At 42.1% G+C, this 16,889-nt stretch overlaps 1 protein-coding gene across 2 annotated transcripts in view; it reads left to right on the forward strand.

Annotated features, from left to right (window-relative positions):
• The window catches only part of PGM1 (phosphoglucomutase 1), a 56,970-nt gene that overhangs the window by 34,574 nt on the left and 5,507 nt on the right, over positions 1 to 16,889 (forward strand). For both annotated transcript variants that reach the window (XM_007464298.1, XM_007464297.1), the window contains exons 5-9: positions 225 to 415; positions 1,696 to 1,850; positions 4,301 to 4,416; positions 13,163 to 13,298; positions 16,538 to 16,721. In XM_007464298.1, coding sequence (XP_007464360.1) covers positions 225 to 415; positions 1,696 to 1,850; positions 4,301 to 4,416; positions 13,163 to 13,298; positions 16,538 to 16,721 — 782 coding nt within the window. The remainder of the gene's footprint in view (positions 1 to 224; positions 416 to 1,695; positions 1,851 to 4,300; positions 4,417 to 13,162; positions 13,299 to 16,537; positions 16,722 to 16,889) is intronic.

A 16,889-nucleotide genomic window follows, 5' to 3' on the forward strand; every position in this document is an offset into this window, starting at 1 on the left:
CCCCCCTCTTTCCTTCAACAAATGGCCTCACCCTTTCCAACCTAATCTCTCAATATTCCTGTTTGTAGAACTTTCTACTCCAGACTTATCTCCCCACAAGCCCTTGAATACAGTTTGCATGTTCTCTTTGCCATTCTCCCTAGAACACCTCCACCTTATGCAGTAAGTCCTCACCTCCTGCAGTAAGTTTTATTTTCTGGTTCTTTATTTCATGCTCTGCATAGTTGTGGGACCGTATGTGAAGAAGATCCTCTGTGAAGAGCTCGGAGCCCCCGCAAACTCAGCAGTTAACTGTGTTCCCCTGGAGGACTTTGGAGGCCACCACCCTGACCCCAACCTCACCTATGCAGCTGACCTGGTGGAGACTATGAAGACAGGAGAGCACGATTTTGGGGCTGCCTTTGATGGAGATGGGGTGGGTACAGGTGTTTTTAAGTGAACTCTGATGCAGGTCAGGCCTGATCCTAAAGACGGGGGAAAAAGCAGACTGCTTCTGCCAGGCCCTGTGGGCCTAGGAGTGCCAGTCAATCAGCCTCCTCCATTGCACCTGGAGTCAGGGCTCAATTATTAGAAGACCCTCTTGAACAGAATGAGTCCTTGAAACGGAACCCGTGTGTTTAATGTCTGCTAAGAGGGGCAGGGTAATTGGGGCCTGGTTATGATGTCATGACTGGTGCTTCATGAACTAGTTGGGCTCTAGGTACCTGTCCTGAGGTAGGTTTTTGCTCTAAACGAGCAGCTAGCTACTTAATCTCTGGCAAGGGTCTTGGCCTTATAATATACCCACCTGTTCATTCACATTAGCTGAAAGATGAAACTCTAATGAGAGAATTAACATTTTATTCTTTAGCTACAATTAATATTTTAAATGAACACGCACTTTTATTTACATTGGTGAGTACATGACAGACAAGGAGGGAAACTGTCTTAGGTTTGTATACTTGATATCTCAGAGATAGTAAACACTACACATATTTACTTAGTCGAAAATATATTTTGGTGGTTGCTATTATTCTTTAACATCATCTAGAATTCATTGTTTCCTAAAAATAGATTTTCCAATATCAAAATTTGGGGAAATTAGAAGGGTCCCTAGCAGACATCATTTGCAATGCATCTTTCTGTGGCAGTGCATGATGGGAGTTTTTCCCTGCATACTCTCAGTTACTTGAGTACTTCCGGTATGTCAGGCACCAGGAGAGCAGTGAGGTGGCAGCATGTTCTGTTGGGTCCTGCACCACATGGAGGGCCCAAGATTTAGAAGCCTTTCCTTGAGGGAATCTGCTTTGTTCCTTGAAGGATGCCTGGTAGACCTACCAGACTCTAAAGAGCCCATATTTCCTCTCATTGTGATCTCTCCTCTCTTTTGGGAGAGAAGAGAGGTGATTAGTTCCAGAGTTTGGAAAAGGTCAGGGAGGTTACAGTCAGCTGGCCTCTGGAGGGAGAACAGAGGATTCGGCCCAGAAGGAGTTTGTGCTTGCACTTTAATTTCAAACAGTTTTAGCTCTTCGGCACGGAGGTGCCATTGGCCCAGTGGTACTGTACAGATCCATTAGGAATAAAATCCAGTGTTTAGAAGCCAGTGTGAATAAATGTATCATAGTTTTAAATTTTATGAAACCTCCATGTAAGATAGCTTGGTTTCTTCAGCACTTTGATTAAAAGATCTTCCTTTGAATTCCCCTTCTCCCAAAGGATCGAAACATGATTCTGGGCAAGCATGGGTTCTTTGTGAACCCTTCAGACTCTGTGGCTGTCATTGCTGCCAACATCTTCAGCATTCCATATTTCCAGCAAACCGGGGTCCGCGGCTTTGCACGCAGCATGCCCACCAGTGGTGCCCTGGACCGGTACGTCTCTCCATTCCCTTGGCTCCCGCCAGGCCCTTCACAGTGCTGGGAACATAATTCTTCCCTTTTCAGCTAGGGCATCTGCTGCATAGTATGTGCTATGGAAGTGTTTATTTTATGAAGGAATGGATGAACTTTTTTCTGGATTGGTTGTCCCCGCTCTGTGCTCCCTTAGCACCCTGCATTTCTTCCATCCTGGCACTTATCACACTGTGTCCTGATAGCCTGTTTTCTTGACTATCTGCCCTGTTAGACTAGAAACTTCTACAGAGAAAAGAATGTCTTATTCACTGTCCTAAACTCTTCCTGATCATGGTGTGCCTCACACACACACACACACACACACATCATTTTTAAAAATGAATGATTGAATGTTAATGAATAAATGAATGGATAGCACTTCGTTGTAGTCAAGACATCATTCTAGAGGCTCACTTACCCTTAGCAGTGTACACAGAGTGGGTGAAAGAGCAGTTTGATGTAAGATCAGTGTTTCAGCAGAACTTTCAAAAAACATCCCTCATCCAGCCCCCATCAGATGCCTATACACACACAAGCATAGTAAATGTTCATTTGTCCCAAATCTGAGTAAACGTAAAGCTAGAATAGTTAAAAAAAAATGCATTCAGTTTTTGAGACAGGCGGTACCAGTGACAGTAAACAGTTGATATCTCTGACTTGCTTATTTATTGATTGATTGTATTTCATCTCACTTGCAAAGGCTTTAGGGTAGCTTACGGGATCACATCTAAAACATCTGAAAAATATAAGTTATAAATGAGGACCAACCAGGGAGAGTATTAACTAGACCATGTTAGGTGTCCAATAAATGTTTCCTGAATGAATAGATAAAGAACAAGTGAATGAATAAAAGGTCGAGGCCAGGGAGGAAAGCAGAATGTATGTATCTAGGCGCTTACAGTCATAATTAATATTAATTGAACATTACCTTATGCTAGACACTAGATATGTTTTAAATCATTTAATTCTCAGACCGACTCCATGAAGTAAATGCTATATTTAACTCCTCTTTACAGGTGGGAAAACAAAAGAACAAAGAAATTAACTAATTTGCCCAAGGTCACCCAGCTAGTCAATGATGGAGTAGAATTTGAACCCAGAACCTTTGCTCCCAGCCACTGAGCTATACAGTAGTTTTCTGTTTCGTGTGTGTGTGTGTGTGTGTGTGTGTTATAGAACTAGTGTTGACTTCAGCTAACAAAGTAGTGGCTGATATTCATATAGTAGTTTGTAGTTGACACAGTGCCTTTTTACATTCACCATCTCAATTGATCCTCATAGCAGTCCTTATTTTAAAGAGGAGGAAACCAAAAGAGTAGTTAGCAGTCTTGCCCGGGACCCCACAGCTACATCAGAGGTAGAATTAGAACCTGGTACTTCTGCCTTCACATCCTCCATCCGAAGTTGTGAGCTGGTGTGTGGCCACGCTCTTGTACATTAGACTGATCAGGTCCTGAAATACCTTCTGTGTAATCCAAAACAGTTTAATTCCAAGTTCTGAAAAAATTGATAATCCACGTATAGAATCACAATGGAAAATACCTCATTACCCAGAAAAAAGTTCATTGTACTTTCACAGGTTTCAAAATCGTAGATCTAATTTTCCTCAGATATTAGAATTGAAATATGATATTGTGTTGTTAGTGATAAGACAAGCATTTTGGAAAGCAAATCTCACTAAAAGAGTAAATGAAATGTAGGTAACTTTTCCTGTTCAAAGGGCAAGGGTTTAAAAAAACAGTCACTCAAAGGTTTCAAATAGGCTAAGGATAATATAGGGAGAGGTAAAAGATATATTGGAGGGGACAGGGGACCATGCGTCAATGTGGATGCAACTGGTGCACACGGGAGACCGCACTGGGCACTGTCCCTGGGGGACATTCCCTGTCATTTCCAGGGAAATGAAAGGAGCACTGACTGGGCAGCTGGATAGCAGGCATTGGTCATCCTGGCCGTGTGACCTCGGGCTGATCACATAACATTCTGGATCCTGTTTCCTTCTCAGTAAAATACTGACCTCCCAGACCCAATATTCTATGTCTCTATGACTATAGGTGCGTCGAAACATCACTCTTTTATTCGCTATGGAATGGTTATAAATACTGTCTGTATCCAAAACGTGTGGGTTTAAATGGCCCCCCGAACAGCCTTGCCCATTTTGCCACTGTTGCTTCTTCTAAAATGTTAAAATCCGTGACCTGGATTAATTCTTTCTTCGTCCTCTTCCCCCCCCCTCCACTGACTCCACATATAATAGCACATTGTGTGCAAGTTTTCTCATATGATTTTTCACCAATCTTAGAATTATGTGTACCTCTGAGGAATACTAAATGGGGCCCTTGATACAATAATGGTTGCTGTTTTCCATCCCTCACATGGCTATGCTAGCAGTCCTGCTGTGATGTAACTTTGATTTCATGCCTTTGAAGGGTGGCTCATGCTACAAAGATCACTTTGTATGAAACCCCAACTGGCTGGAAGTTTTTTGGGAATCTGATGGACGCGAGCAAACTGTCCCTTTGTGGGGAGGAGAGCTTCGGGACCGGTAAGCGCGCAGCCCTGAGCCACCGAGTTCTGTGCTCTAAATGCTACTGGCAGCGAAAGAAAGCGCAGACTGCTAAAGGCAGCACTGAAATAGCAACAGTAGCTGATGTGTCCTAAATCAAGAGCCAGCTTATTTATAACAACCCTGATGGAGTGTACACATTGGAAAGGCAATGAGCACGTTCTGCCAGGGAGGGCTGATTTTACTTTCGGAGGATCATGTCTACTGAGGCAGGAAGTTTGATCCTTGAGTCTGTGGGGATTAAACAGAGTGATGAACACATTGTTTCTTCCCTCGGTGGTCAAGGAAACCTTTATAAATGTTTTCATTTCTAAGAAGAAATATGGTGGAGCGAGTCAGTTTCTTGTTTTCATTTAAGAGAAGGTTTCACCACAGCATTACATCTTCCTCTTTAATAGGCACACGTTTTCCGTAGCAACAGCTTGCGATTTATTAAGGTTAAGTGGAGGGAGACCATTAGGGTGGAACTAAGTTGCTAGGTGATCAAGAAGTTGACGACAAGGATCTATATGTAAATTGTGGTATGATGAAAGAGTAGAACATGGTAGCTTTGGGAGGTGTCCCAAGACCCCTAGATCCCACTTTCTATGCTCTCTCTCCTCTTCTATGTCTGTCCAATATCGACCTGAATTCCCACCTCCATGACCTTTCCTGTAACCCACCCTACACCAGTCTCTTTCTTTTCTAAACATTCATTCAGGCGTGTGGCCCTTTCCCTCGTGTTGTCTCCAGCAGCCAGGTTACAAGGTACTTCAGTGGCCCTATTTCCTCTCCTATTTCCTCTACCCAATATTTTGAAGTAAAAGGACCAGCCTCCGGTACTATTCTTCCATCCTTTAGCAAAGAAAAGATCAAAATCGAGCATTCTATCAGCCTTGCCATTAAGTTGCAAGTCATGCTAGCTAAACAGAATAGAATGCTGATTTCTTTGCCTACAAGTCCTAGGGCAGGGTGGGTAGAATGAGCTGGTAAATTTGAGACACCCATTGACAAAATTCTAAGCAGTTTAATATCCTTGAGGGAGTGGCAGCACTTCTTGGTAATGAATTGGCTTGATGGAATTGGAGAATATTAAGAAAGATGGATGAGTCTGGGGGGTTGAACAATGTCTACAAAAAAGGCTACATGATTTCCCAAGGTTCTAGGTCTTTGGTAAGAGGTAACAAGTCTACTGCTTAGTCCTTTCCTACCTCATAAAGTATGGATGGTGCCATGTTACTCCATGGGATACTAGATGAATACCCAATGGACCTGTGAGGTGGTCTTCTCCCATGAAATCTCCTCAGTGTTATCCAGTGCAGACTTGGTGTCAATAATTCTTCCCTATGGATGAAGCTGTCTTTGAAGGCAGGCACCGTGTCTAAACCTTTGGTTTCCTGACCCCGTGTACCTATTTCAGTGCTGAGCCTAGCGAAAAGAGAAAAGTCTAGAACAGGTCTTTCCAGGGTGTTTGGATGTGTGGAAAGATACTAGTTCCATGAAAGAGTTCTGAGTTCACTACAGATTGGGAAACTTGGAATATACCTTTCTGTCTTGGATATTCACGATGATGTTATCATTTGAAGATTCCAAAACATTCTGCTATAAGGAATCCTGTTTGTACAGTTTTGCCTAAGCATAGTTAACTGCGATATCTCTTTTTTGTGGTATATCTAGTAACATGTTGCCCCACAGACCCATGTGGGTAGCATTGGTCAAGGTGGGTCAGAGTCCTAGAGCCAAGTAGCCAACCAGGTGTTGACTGGCTGGGAACAGGCCTGAAGACAGCCCGGCACAAGCTGCTCCTCCCTCGCATGACAGGCCTTCAAGATGCCAGAGGGCAGTTCTCAGGTCCTCTCTTCTCTGGCCACCCACCCCTAGTCCTCCAGTCATCCCCCACTCACGTTGGTTATATAACCAGCATGAGTTTCTTGATGCTTCCCTGTTCACCAATGCCCTTTAAAGAAGATCATGTCTAGAACTGAGCCCAGATCCTCCAGGATGGACCTGACAAGTAAAGAGTAGATGGGATGACTATTTCTAGAAAACTGGACCCCGTAGTTTTCTTGATGTAACTTTCATTTATGTTAGCTTTTAGGACATTTCGTAATACTGTTTAGCCCATGTAATGTTGTAGATAATTAAACCACCTTAAGCTTTTACTGAGGAACATTTGCCAAGAAAAGTCCCCATGTTACATTTGTGGAACTGATTTCTTTGAACCCAAGTATTAGATTTTAAATTATTTCTTGTTAAAGCTTGTTCTTATTTGTTTACTTGTTAACCCGCTCATCAAATACTAAGTACCAACCATGGTTTTATCTTCCCTTTGATATCCTTTATATCAAAAGAGAGAATTCATCATAAGAACAATCCACAAACTCCTTCTCTCTCTCTCTGAAAAAAAAGACAATTGTTCTGCAATATTTCTGAGATAAGCATTTAAAAAACCAGGCTGCATAGCCATGGGTCTCCACTGCTGAGTGAGTGCAGCTGAACTTATTTAACTGAACTTCTGATCTCCTTATTTATAGAGGAGTTAATTTCCACCTACTATGTCCCTTGTTGGCAAATGCTTCCAACGGTTCCTTTACAGAGCTTCTCTGTAAAGGAGAAGTGATTCTACAAGCTTTGAAATATTTAAATTCTGTAGCTTAATTGAGTACAGGGTCATTTATTTGTGTATTTTTCTAGGCGAGAGCAGAGGCAATTTCTCAGGAAAGCCTCCCTAACCTTCCAGAGTAGGTCCAATCCCCTTATTATTGGACTTCATGGCACCGCATACTTCCTTGCACGTATTACAGCTGTAACTTTACAATTATTTATGATTACTTGAATAATGTCTGTTGGTTCCACTAGATTGTAAGCTCCATGAGGACAGCAGTCACATCTGTCTTGTTCTCCGTCATATCCCCAGAGCCTCCTATAAATCCCAAAATGGACTAGGTGCTCAGCAAACACTTGTTGAATGAATGGGAGAACATGCTCTTCACTTGGCATCCTCCTTTCAGACCAACAGAATCCTGCTGTTGGAAAGGAAAGAACTTTAATTTTCTGTGTGTTGCTGGAGTCATAAATAACCAGTCAGTGCTCTTCTGCTTAAACACCCACCTCCGTGGAGAATGCCCACCTCACCTCTGGCTGCAGTCTGGGACTCTTGTGGGGACTCAGCAACATTCCCTCTCCATAGTCCAGACCTGAGGACCCAAGGTCTTTGTGAGACGAGATGACCTTTCGTGAAAGAAAAGGAGAAGTTTACTGGCAAAGAGGTGCATAGGAGTCAGACCTCAGAGCTGGCTCACCAAATAAAACAAACCACTAGCATTTAAAAGCACAAGCCATAATATGACCCTTACCAAGTATACGTTAGTCTGCTCATGGTGGAGAAACAGCAACGGTCTTACACGATTACTGTAGCCACCAAGGCTATGACACTTCCTCAGCCATCACCGTTACAAATGCCAGGGGTAAAGGTGTTTCTGCTAGGGCACCAGAACTAGACAGGGTGAACCTGCTGTTTTTGGTTGATCTCATGGAGCAGTTATTTGCCCCCCTAACTGTGGATGCTGATGCACGTGTTCATGCACAAGGGTGGAGGGAAACCTTGAATTCTTGGGAAACTGGGAAGGAAATAGAAAGTGAAGTCACTGAATAGAATAGAATGTCACTGCTTTTGAAACTCTTCCTTGGGAAAAGTGGGGGGTCTTGGGAAAGAGGGATAGGAAACCAGGTTGAGGATTAACTTGATATCATGTGGAAATATGCCAGTAAATTCTGATCTGGTTGGGCCCAAAGGTTAGCAATATTTTTCCCCCATCCCATCTTGAAAAGGTCCTAGTGATGACATATTATATAGGAGTGATTATCTTGAAGAAATACAGCATTCAATGCTTTGCAGATTTCTTTTAATTTTAATTTCTTATGAAAAGTCCTTCATATTTGTACTTCTTTTCATCAACTCATTCCTCAGATTGTTTATTGAGCTTTGACTGTATCCCAGATACTGAATTAGGTTCTGGGAACACAGTGTTAAGCATAACCTCCCTGTGAAGGACTCCGTGGAGGCCACATTTGGGGAAGGAAATCGGACCCCGGCCAGGCTATTACAAGTGTAATAGAAAGTGATAGAAACTAAAGTACAGGATGCTCTGGGAACTGTATAGTCAGGGCACCTAACCTGGTTCTGTGGTGTAGGGGATTAGATGTCCTATCTACTTCTCTGCCTGCCCTGAATTGCATACCTACTGAGTACATTTTCCTGTAGGTAAAGACCCCGCAGGAAGGTTAGAGCATCCCGTCTCTGGAAATGTCCCAGGCAGAACACCCCAGTAGAACTAGGCTGATACCCTAATTATAACTAACTCAGTTAAACTGTTACCTGCATGTCTGTCTCCCTCATCTGTACATCTGTGCTCATCTGTGAGGGCAGGGAACGTATCTTATTCATCTTAGTATTTTCTCATATACTTGGAACATGGTAGGCACTGATTCACATTTGTTGAGTATCAAATGGAGTTTGGGTTAAGACACGTTTCCTGCCTGTCAGGCGCTTACCAATTTCCTCCAAAGGAAACAAAGTTCCACGGGCAGTCATGAAGCAGCTCAGGATGAATTGATAAATGGAAAGTTTGGGGGTTGCTGAGGAGGAGCCCCCTTGAAGGCCAGAGTGGTCTGGAAAAGGCTTCCTGAGGAGCTTATCTGCCCTTTCACAGGGAAGTCATTTGTGCAGTGGAAGCCAAAGAGGACAGCACTGTGGACAGAGCAGGTCTGCTGGACCTCCCAGCCAGTCAGCTGAGGTCTGGGCATTCTCTGGGCAAACCTGTATTGAGAGCTGACTGCACGCCAAGCACGAGCTGGGGATACAATTCTTGGCGTAGGTTGGGGTAAGAGCAGACAGGGTGTGATAGAATAGGGGTAAGGACAGAGGGTAACAAGTAAGGCATCCTAGATAAGGAGGAAGTTGAAAGTAGTTGCAGGAGATGTTGGCCAGGCTAATAGGTATATGTGAGGTGGACATTTCCAGGCATGTTTAGGAGACGGAAGGAGAGATAGAGGTGGTCAGAGAAAGAGAGAGAGGCAGAGAGACAGAGGCAGACAGATGGATGCTAGGGTTTTCAGAGAACTCTGTGGAGCTCTTTTTCTGCTGCCATGGTCCATCCACAGGCCTTGGCCTGGCAGAGGCAGGAGCCCAGGCACTCCTGAGATGCTCGTACTGGTAAACGAAACCTAATCCCGAAACTATTGGCTCTTGGCTCCCTGAACAAAGGTTGACATTTTTCTTGGCTGAGGCCAGAGTGTGCCCTGACTGAGCAGAGTTTATACATATCACAAGGTGCTGATTAAGCCAAAGTCAAGTGACAGGTGTTTGAAGATGCTGAAAGGGCAGAATCCCCATAGGCTTAGTTGGTCCCTGACCTGGACCAAGTATGAAAAGACCTGAGGCAAAACTCCTGTCAGCTAGGATCAGTGGTGCTTGCTGATAGTTTTCCCTTTCCTTACACTTCAGTGGGATTGGCTTTTTTTTTTAATTAAAAAAATGATACCAGTAATTCACATTCGTAACTGGAAAAAATTAGATAAGGAAGAAGAGAAAAGCACTGTAATCACACTGCCCAGAAAAAAAGAACGTATTGGGTTATATTCCATTTTCTTTCCCATTATGTAGAGTTAAGGGACGTTATTTTTTAATTTTTTTATCAAGCACCATACCTTCTGAAATTTCTATTCTACCTAATTAAGATTTCTCTGATTCTGTATTCTTTTTTTTTTTTTACATCTTTATTGGAGTATAATTGCTTTACAATGGTGTGCCAGTTTTTGCTTCACAACAAAGTGAATCAGTTATACATATACATGTTCCCATATCTCTTCCCTCTTGTCTCCCTCCCCCCCACCCACCCGCATCCCACCTCTCTAGGTGGTCACAAAGCACCGAGCTGATCTCCCTGTGCTCCGCGGCTGCTTCCCACTAGCTATCCATTCCACGCTTGGTAGTGTATATATGTCCATGCCACCCTCCCGCCCTGTCACCACATCAACCAACACTATTGCTGGTCAAAATCTTCATATGTTTGATTCTGGTGGTCCAATGATGTCTAATTTATGTAAGTCATAATCTAAAAGGGCTTAGCTCCTGTCACAGCTTCCCCCTCCCCCTCCCCATATCCCCAAGTCCGTTCCCCAGCAGGTCCGCGTCTCCATTCCTGTCCTACTCCTAGGTTCTTCATGATATTTTTTTTCTTAATTTCCATATATATGTGTTAGCATACGGTATTTGTCTTTCTCTTTCTGACTTACTTCACTCTGTATGACAGACTCTAGGTCATTTCTACATAAAGGAAAAAGCCAATTCATTACTTAGAATAGGAAAAGCACAAAGGAACACTGCCCCCTATGCTTTCAGTCTAGCCACCTCCCTTCCGCCTCTCTGCACCCCACCCCCAAGAAAAAAGAAAAGAAAAAGGAAGGAAGGACAGGAAAAAAAAAAAACCAAACCTAGGGGCTCACAGATGAATAATTCCAAGCTGTACACTTCTGTCATGAATTCTCAGTATACTGGGGAAGCTGCTAGGATCTTACTGCTCAGGGTAAACTATTGCCAAAACATATCATTTGCAAAAGCTGTAGGAGCCAGAGAGCTAACTTTCTGTTCCTTGAAATAGCACTAAAGGCAAATAAAAGTCCATAGCTAATAAAATTAGGTTAACATATCTTCAATTTGTTATCTAAAGTGCTAAAAGTATTGCCTGATATTTCTAGTTTGTCAGCATCCAGGTTTTGAGAGCTGCTATTTCTAAAAGTAGTATCTTACTGAAGAGGGACTCTTTTGGGGGAAAAAGTTGTATATTTTTATGAACCAAAAAGAGAAAGAGAAGATGTTGGAGTAGAATATTAATTGATTAATTCATTTATGAACTCCTTCACAATTAGTTATTTAATATATTCCATGTGCTATGCTAGCCACCAGACTAAGTTACAAGGATATAAGAGATGCCTCCAAGACATACATGGATAGTGGGGTAAAAGGCTCATAAATAGATGGCTGAGGCTCAAGGAGTATGGTGCCGCACCACATGTTTTGAGCAGTTGCTATACGAGAAGAACAAGTAGCTCATCACTGTCCAGGGAAGCTGGGAGCTAGTCTCAGATAGGAGAGGATATTTCAGCTGGGTCAAAAAGGATGAAGAGAGGAAGGAAACAAACTTACCTCATGCCTCATCGCCAGCATTGTGCTAGATACTCTCACAGTTGTAAGGAAAATAAGACCCAGTGGGAAGTCAAGAAGGACAGAGAGGTACATAAAAAAGTTCAAGGCATGATAACATGCAAAACATTATTGGAGGGATTGTATTGAGTCCTATTCAGAAATCAGAAAGTAAAGCTCAACATCGTCTGCTCTTTTTAGAATAAGGAAGTTAAAGGCAAAAAAATGAGAGTTCTGTTCCCCATCAGGCTCTTCGGAAAGGGTCTCCATGCATATAAGCACATCCAAAGGAGCCAATTTGTTATTTTTGATAAAGAGTTTAGCAAGGACCTTAGCAGGAGACAGATGTGGCATAGTTTATTTAACCAAACCCCTTTTGGTTAAAGAAAGATATCCTAGAGTTGGAGTTCCTGGATCCACAAGTAGGTCCATTTTTAAGCCTTTCATACTTTTTGCCAAATTGCTCTCTGGAGGGACTGTACCCCTCCCAGCAGCAGCATGTTGGAATCCCATTTCTCTTATACCTCCCCTGATGCTAGGTGTTCTCATTTTTAAATCTATGGCCATTTGTCAAACAAGCAGCAGTTTCTTATTGTGATGTTAACTTTAACTTGTCTTCTTAAAAATAATACAGCTTTTTATTATGTGAATTGGGTACCTATATTTATTCTTCGATGAATTGCCTATTTATATCCTTGGCCTGTTTTTCTGTCAAGATTTTACTTTTTTCTTATTAATATATAAGAACTTTTTCTATATTGAGTATTTTAAATATCTTCTGTATATTGCAAATGTGTAGTTTTTTTTGTTTTAGTTTACCAATGGCCTTTTAATTTTATCTATAGTAGTTTTGCTGATAGAAATGCTAAGTTTTAAGTAGAAAAATACGTAGATCTTTTTCTTTATGAATTCTGAATTTATATGTATTTGCCATCTCTAAGATTTAAAAAAAATATATATGTCTTCTAATATTTAAAGGTTTTCAGTTTTTATATTTGAATGTATAATTCATCTGGAATTCTTTTTGTATGGTGTTTTATAGGGAAAAAACTGATTTTTTCCCAACTGTTTAGCTAGTTAGACAAATACTACTTAAAAAGTAATCCATTCTTTCCTACAGCCTTAAAGTGACACCTTTATCATTTATTCAAGTCTCGTAAGTGTTTGGGTCTCTTTCTGGGTGCTCTCTTTTGTTCTGTTAAGCTACCAGACTATTTTAGTTATTGAAAATTCACAGTGGTCATGTTCTTTTGTTTTTTCCACTCACATTCATACTTCATAATTGATACATCAAGTTCCACCAAATTATTCCGCTGACATTTTTATTGGCATTTGCCTTAAATTTCTAAATTACTTTGGGAAGCATCACCTTCTTTTCAATAGTATGTGGCTTTATTCAATATGTGGTTTCTTCCATGTATTCAAGTTCCTCAGTAAAGTTTTATGACTTTTTTGGTTGGGTCATATACTGTTGAGGAGTTTATTCCCAAGTATTTTGGAGAAATCACGTTTCTCACAGCCGCATACTGTCCCCCTGACCAGGTTCTGACCACATCCGTGAGAAGGACGGACTCTGGGCTGTCCTTGCTTGGCTCTCCATCCTAGCCACCCGCAAACAGAGTGTGGAGGACATCCTCAAAGATCACTGGCAAAAGTATGGCCGGAATTTCTTCACCAGGTAAGCCACAGCCTGGCTGGGTACAGAGGTAGCATGGGGAAGTGGACAGAGAGAATTCTCATGCATACAAATTCTTTCCTTCCTATCTTAGGTGATAATAAAACCTCAGTTCCTTCAGCCTCCATCAATTGGGGATTTTTAATATAATTCCGTCAGGGTCGAGATGAAGTCAACTTTTATGTCAGCCGTAAAGAACGAGGCTTAAAATTTTTAGTTAACATATTCAAAAGAATGAATGTTTTGTCAGCCTTTTAAATGTACCTATCAGGTGGACATGATAATAACATTGGATCTGGATTCAGAAGAATGGATTAGAATTTTATTTCTGCCCCCTAGTAGATTGGGAAGTCATTTAACCTCTTTCTGTACTCAGTTTTCTCATTTGTAGAAATGGAAATAACAGTCTAGCTATTGAGTAGATTAAATGAAATATGAGTCTGAAAGTGTTCTATAAACTCTGGGACACTGAAAGTATGGAAACTTTTTCTGAAATTATGGAAACAATTATGCTTAGTCTAAATCAACTTTTATGACTCATTAAAATAGGTCCCCAAAGGCTGCGTAGTTATCAGTACTTCATTCATTGATTCAATATATATTGACTGTGTACCTACTTTCTGCCAAGCACTGGGGATTCATCAGTAGACAAAATACTTAGACTAGTTAGTAAGTCTTCTTGACCCATACATACTGTTTTTTCTTTTTTGCGGTACGTGGGCCTCTCACTGTTGTGGCCTCTCCCGTTGCAGAGCACAGGCTCCGGACACGCAGGCCCTGTGGCCATGGCTCACGGGCCCAGCTGCTCCACAGCATGTGGGATCTTCCCGGACCGGGGCACGAACCCGTGTCCCCTGCATCGGCAGGCAGACTCTCAACCACTGCGCCACCAGGGAAGCCCCATACTTCTATTTTTAAGAAGCATTAACATTTTTTTCCAGTTGTACTTTTCACTAATTTCAATTTGCCTTTCCCCCAGTAAGTGTAATTTTTTTCCTGAACCTCACTGTTCTAATTATGGAAAATAAATATGAGGAAAAGCATATTAAATAAAATATTTATGTAAGAAATACAAAGGTATTATTTCTCTGAGCCTCAGTTGCCTTCTCTATAAAATAGGTGAGTTAGACTAGAGAATTTTTAAAATATGTCACAGATTTAATGGTCCATGATCTTTGGATAGTCAGGAAAAGAATTCAGCCTTCAGGAACTTGGCCTCCTTAATCAGAATCCTTTTTTTGACTTTGGACAAGTATATTGCTATCTTTCTCCCTCAGGTTATTTTTTTGTGGAAGGTATAAGTAGTATCTGCCACATGGTACCACACAGTAGCCCTGGTAACCAATGCAAGAATCTCTACTTTCTAAGAACCAGAAAAATCTGGTAATTTAGAACAGCAGTCATGAACTCTCTAGAGCCTAAAGGATCATGAAGGCAGGACCATATCTGTTTTTGTAATCCATGGTATCACCAAACACTAATTCATGGTGACATTGTGTAAATATGCTTTGAATAGATAAATGAATGAGTTAACAAATGAAAAGTAACCAGAATGGAATAAGGTTAGGAGGGTTTGTTCAGAGAGGGTCAGTCTTGAATCAGTTAGGAGTCTCCATCTAAAAACGATCTTAACACATTTTTATTAATTTCAAATAACTGCTAACCAAGTATTACAAATAAAGTCCTCAGAAACTGAATTTATGGTTAGTTAAGACTCCATTATACCCTCCATTTATTTAACAAAAGTGCTTTTTGCATGCATTGTTTCACATCAGCTTCGAAAATAGTTATTGATAAGGCAGCTGAGATTCTAAGACATGAAGCAGCTTTCCCACAGTTGCACAGTTAGTAACCAATAAAGGCTGGGTTCATAGCTCATTCTGTCTGATTCCAAAGCCCAGATTCTTTCCATTGTACCCTTCTGTGCCTAGGATTTATAGAACATTTCCCTCAAACACCCAAAGGTCACAGATGTAAAGCACAAACACCTGGTTGTAATTTTTTGCTGTTATCATTTTAACTGGGGGAAAGAGCTAGCTTCAGGATTAAGGGGACTGCTGTCCTTGATTCATAGAATCCTGGAGCCAGAATAGTTGGCCTTAATTCCCTGGTATTTTTCATGTCTCAGAGGTGTCTGCTTGCACATATCATATTTGTTTCACTATTGCAAATAAATATAGACTCTGCTATCTTGAGCCTCTAAAAAAGAACTCTCTCAAGAGGGTGTGTGCCACTCGGACAAGAAAAGCCACCTGTAAGAGTCTTTAACCTCCTAAGAAAGAAGTCAAGAACAATTCTTGGAGGAAAAGTAACAGTCATAGAATTTCATTTGTGATGTACTTTTTTTTTCTTGGCCCTTTTGCATCCACACCAGGCCTCCTCTGTCAGGGTGAATGCTGTGGACTGGAATCCACTCTCACTGAGAGGAGGGAGGCATTTCAGGTGTAAAGAGTTAGGGCTTAAAAAAAAAAAAAAAAGAGTTAAGGCTTGGCTCCTTCATTTGGTCAATGAAGAATTGGCCTTGGGCTTCCCTGGTGGCGCAGTGGTTGAGAGTCCGCCTGCCGATGTAGGGGACGCAGGTTCGTGCCCCGGTCGGGGAGTATCCCGCATGCCGCGGAGCAGCTGCGCCCGTGAGCCATGGCCGCTGCGCCTGCGTGTCCGGAGCCTGTGCTCCGCAACGGGAGAGGCCACAACAGTGAGAGGCCCGCGTACCGCAAAAAAAAAAAAAAAAAGAATTGGCCTTACTTGAGGAAGCTCCTGTGGAGACTGGAACGCTCCTTATCCAAAATCTCAGCAGCCTCAGGCAGGTCCCAGACTGGGAGCCTTCCCAGCGTTTATCCCAAAGAAGCTCCAGCAGTTTGGAAGAGCAGTGCCTGAGTCACGTGTGCATTTATGCAGATAACATTGCTTTTGTTTCTACATCCTCAGGATGTGGTGATTAAATGTTAGATAATCTCTCTCAAAAGCCTTTGAAGCTTCTAAGAGCTTTATTCTGTAGAAGAGCCAAGATGGGAGTTTTCTGCTTATTCAGAAGCTCCTAACCCTTTCCTGAAACCCTCCAAACCCTTCTTTTCATCCCTCGTCTGCTCCATCCCCAGAGAATGACATGCTCATATTTTTGCCAGCTTCTTCTGAAGTTAGATGGTTTGGGGGAGGGCCAAACAAACGCTGTAGAAGGTGGTGATGTAAGTTGGTGTGATCTGAAGTCAGCCCGCAAGCCTCAACTTTGTGATTTCTTCCAGGTATGATTACGAGGAGGTGGAAGCCGAGGGTGCAAACAAAATGATGAAGGACTTGGAGGCCCTGATCTCTGATCGCTCCTTCGTGGGGAAACAGTTCCCAGTGGGAGATAAAGTTTACACTGTGGTGAAAATTGATAACTTTGAGTACAGTGATCCGGTGGATGGAAGTGTTTCAAGAAATCAGGTAGGAACAGACGTATGTGCAATGTGGGAGAGAAGCCTCAGAGCTTCGTCTCTGAAATCTCAAGAGAAAAAAGAAAAAGGCTTCTTGGTCGTTTGTCCTTTGCTGCCCTGTTTTCTCAAGTGGCTTTCTGCTGAGTCACACATGATTTGCACAGGCACTTGTAGGGAA

This window comes from Lipotes vexillifer, unplaced genomic scaffold, assembly GCF_000442215.2.
Source record: "Lipotes vexillifer unplaced genomic scaffold, Lipotes_vexillifer_v1.1 scaffold47, whole genome shotgun sequence".
Taxonomy (NCBI): Eukaryota; Metazoa; Chordata; class Mammalia; order Artiodactyla; family Lipotidae; genus Lipotes; species Lipotes vexillifer.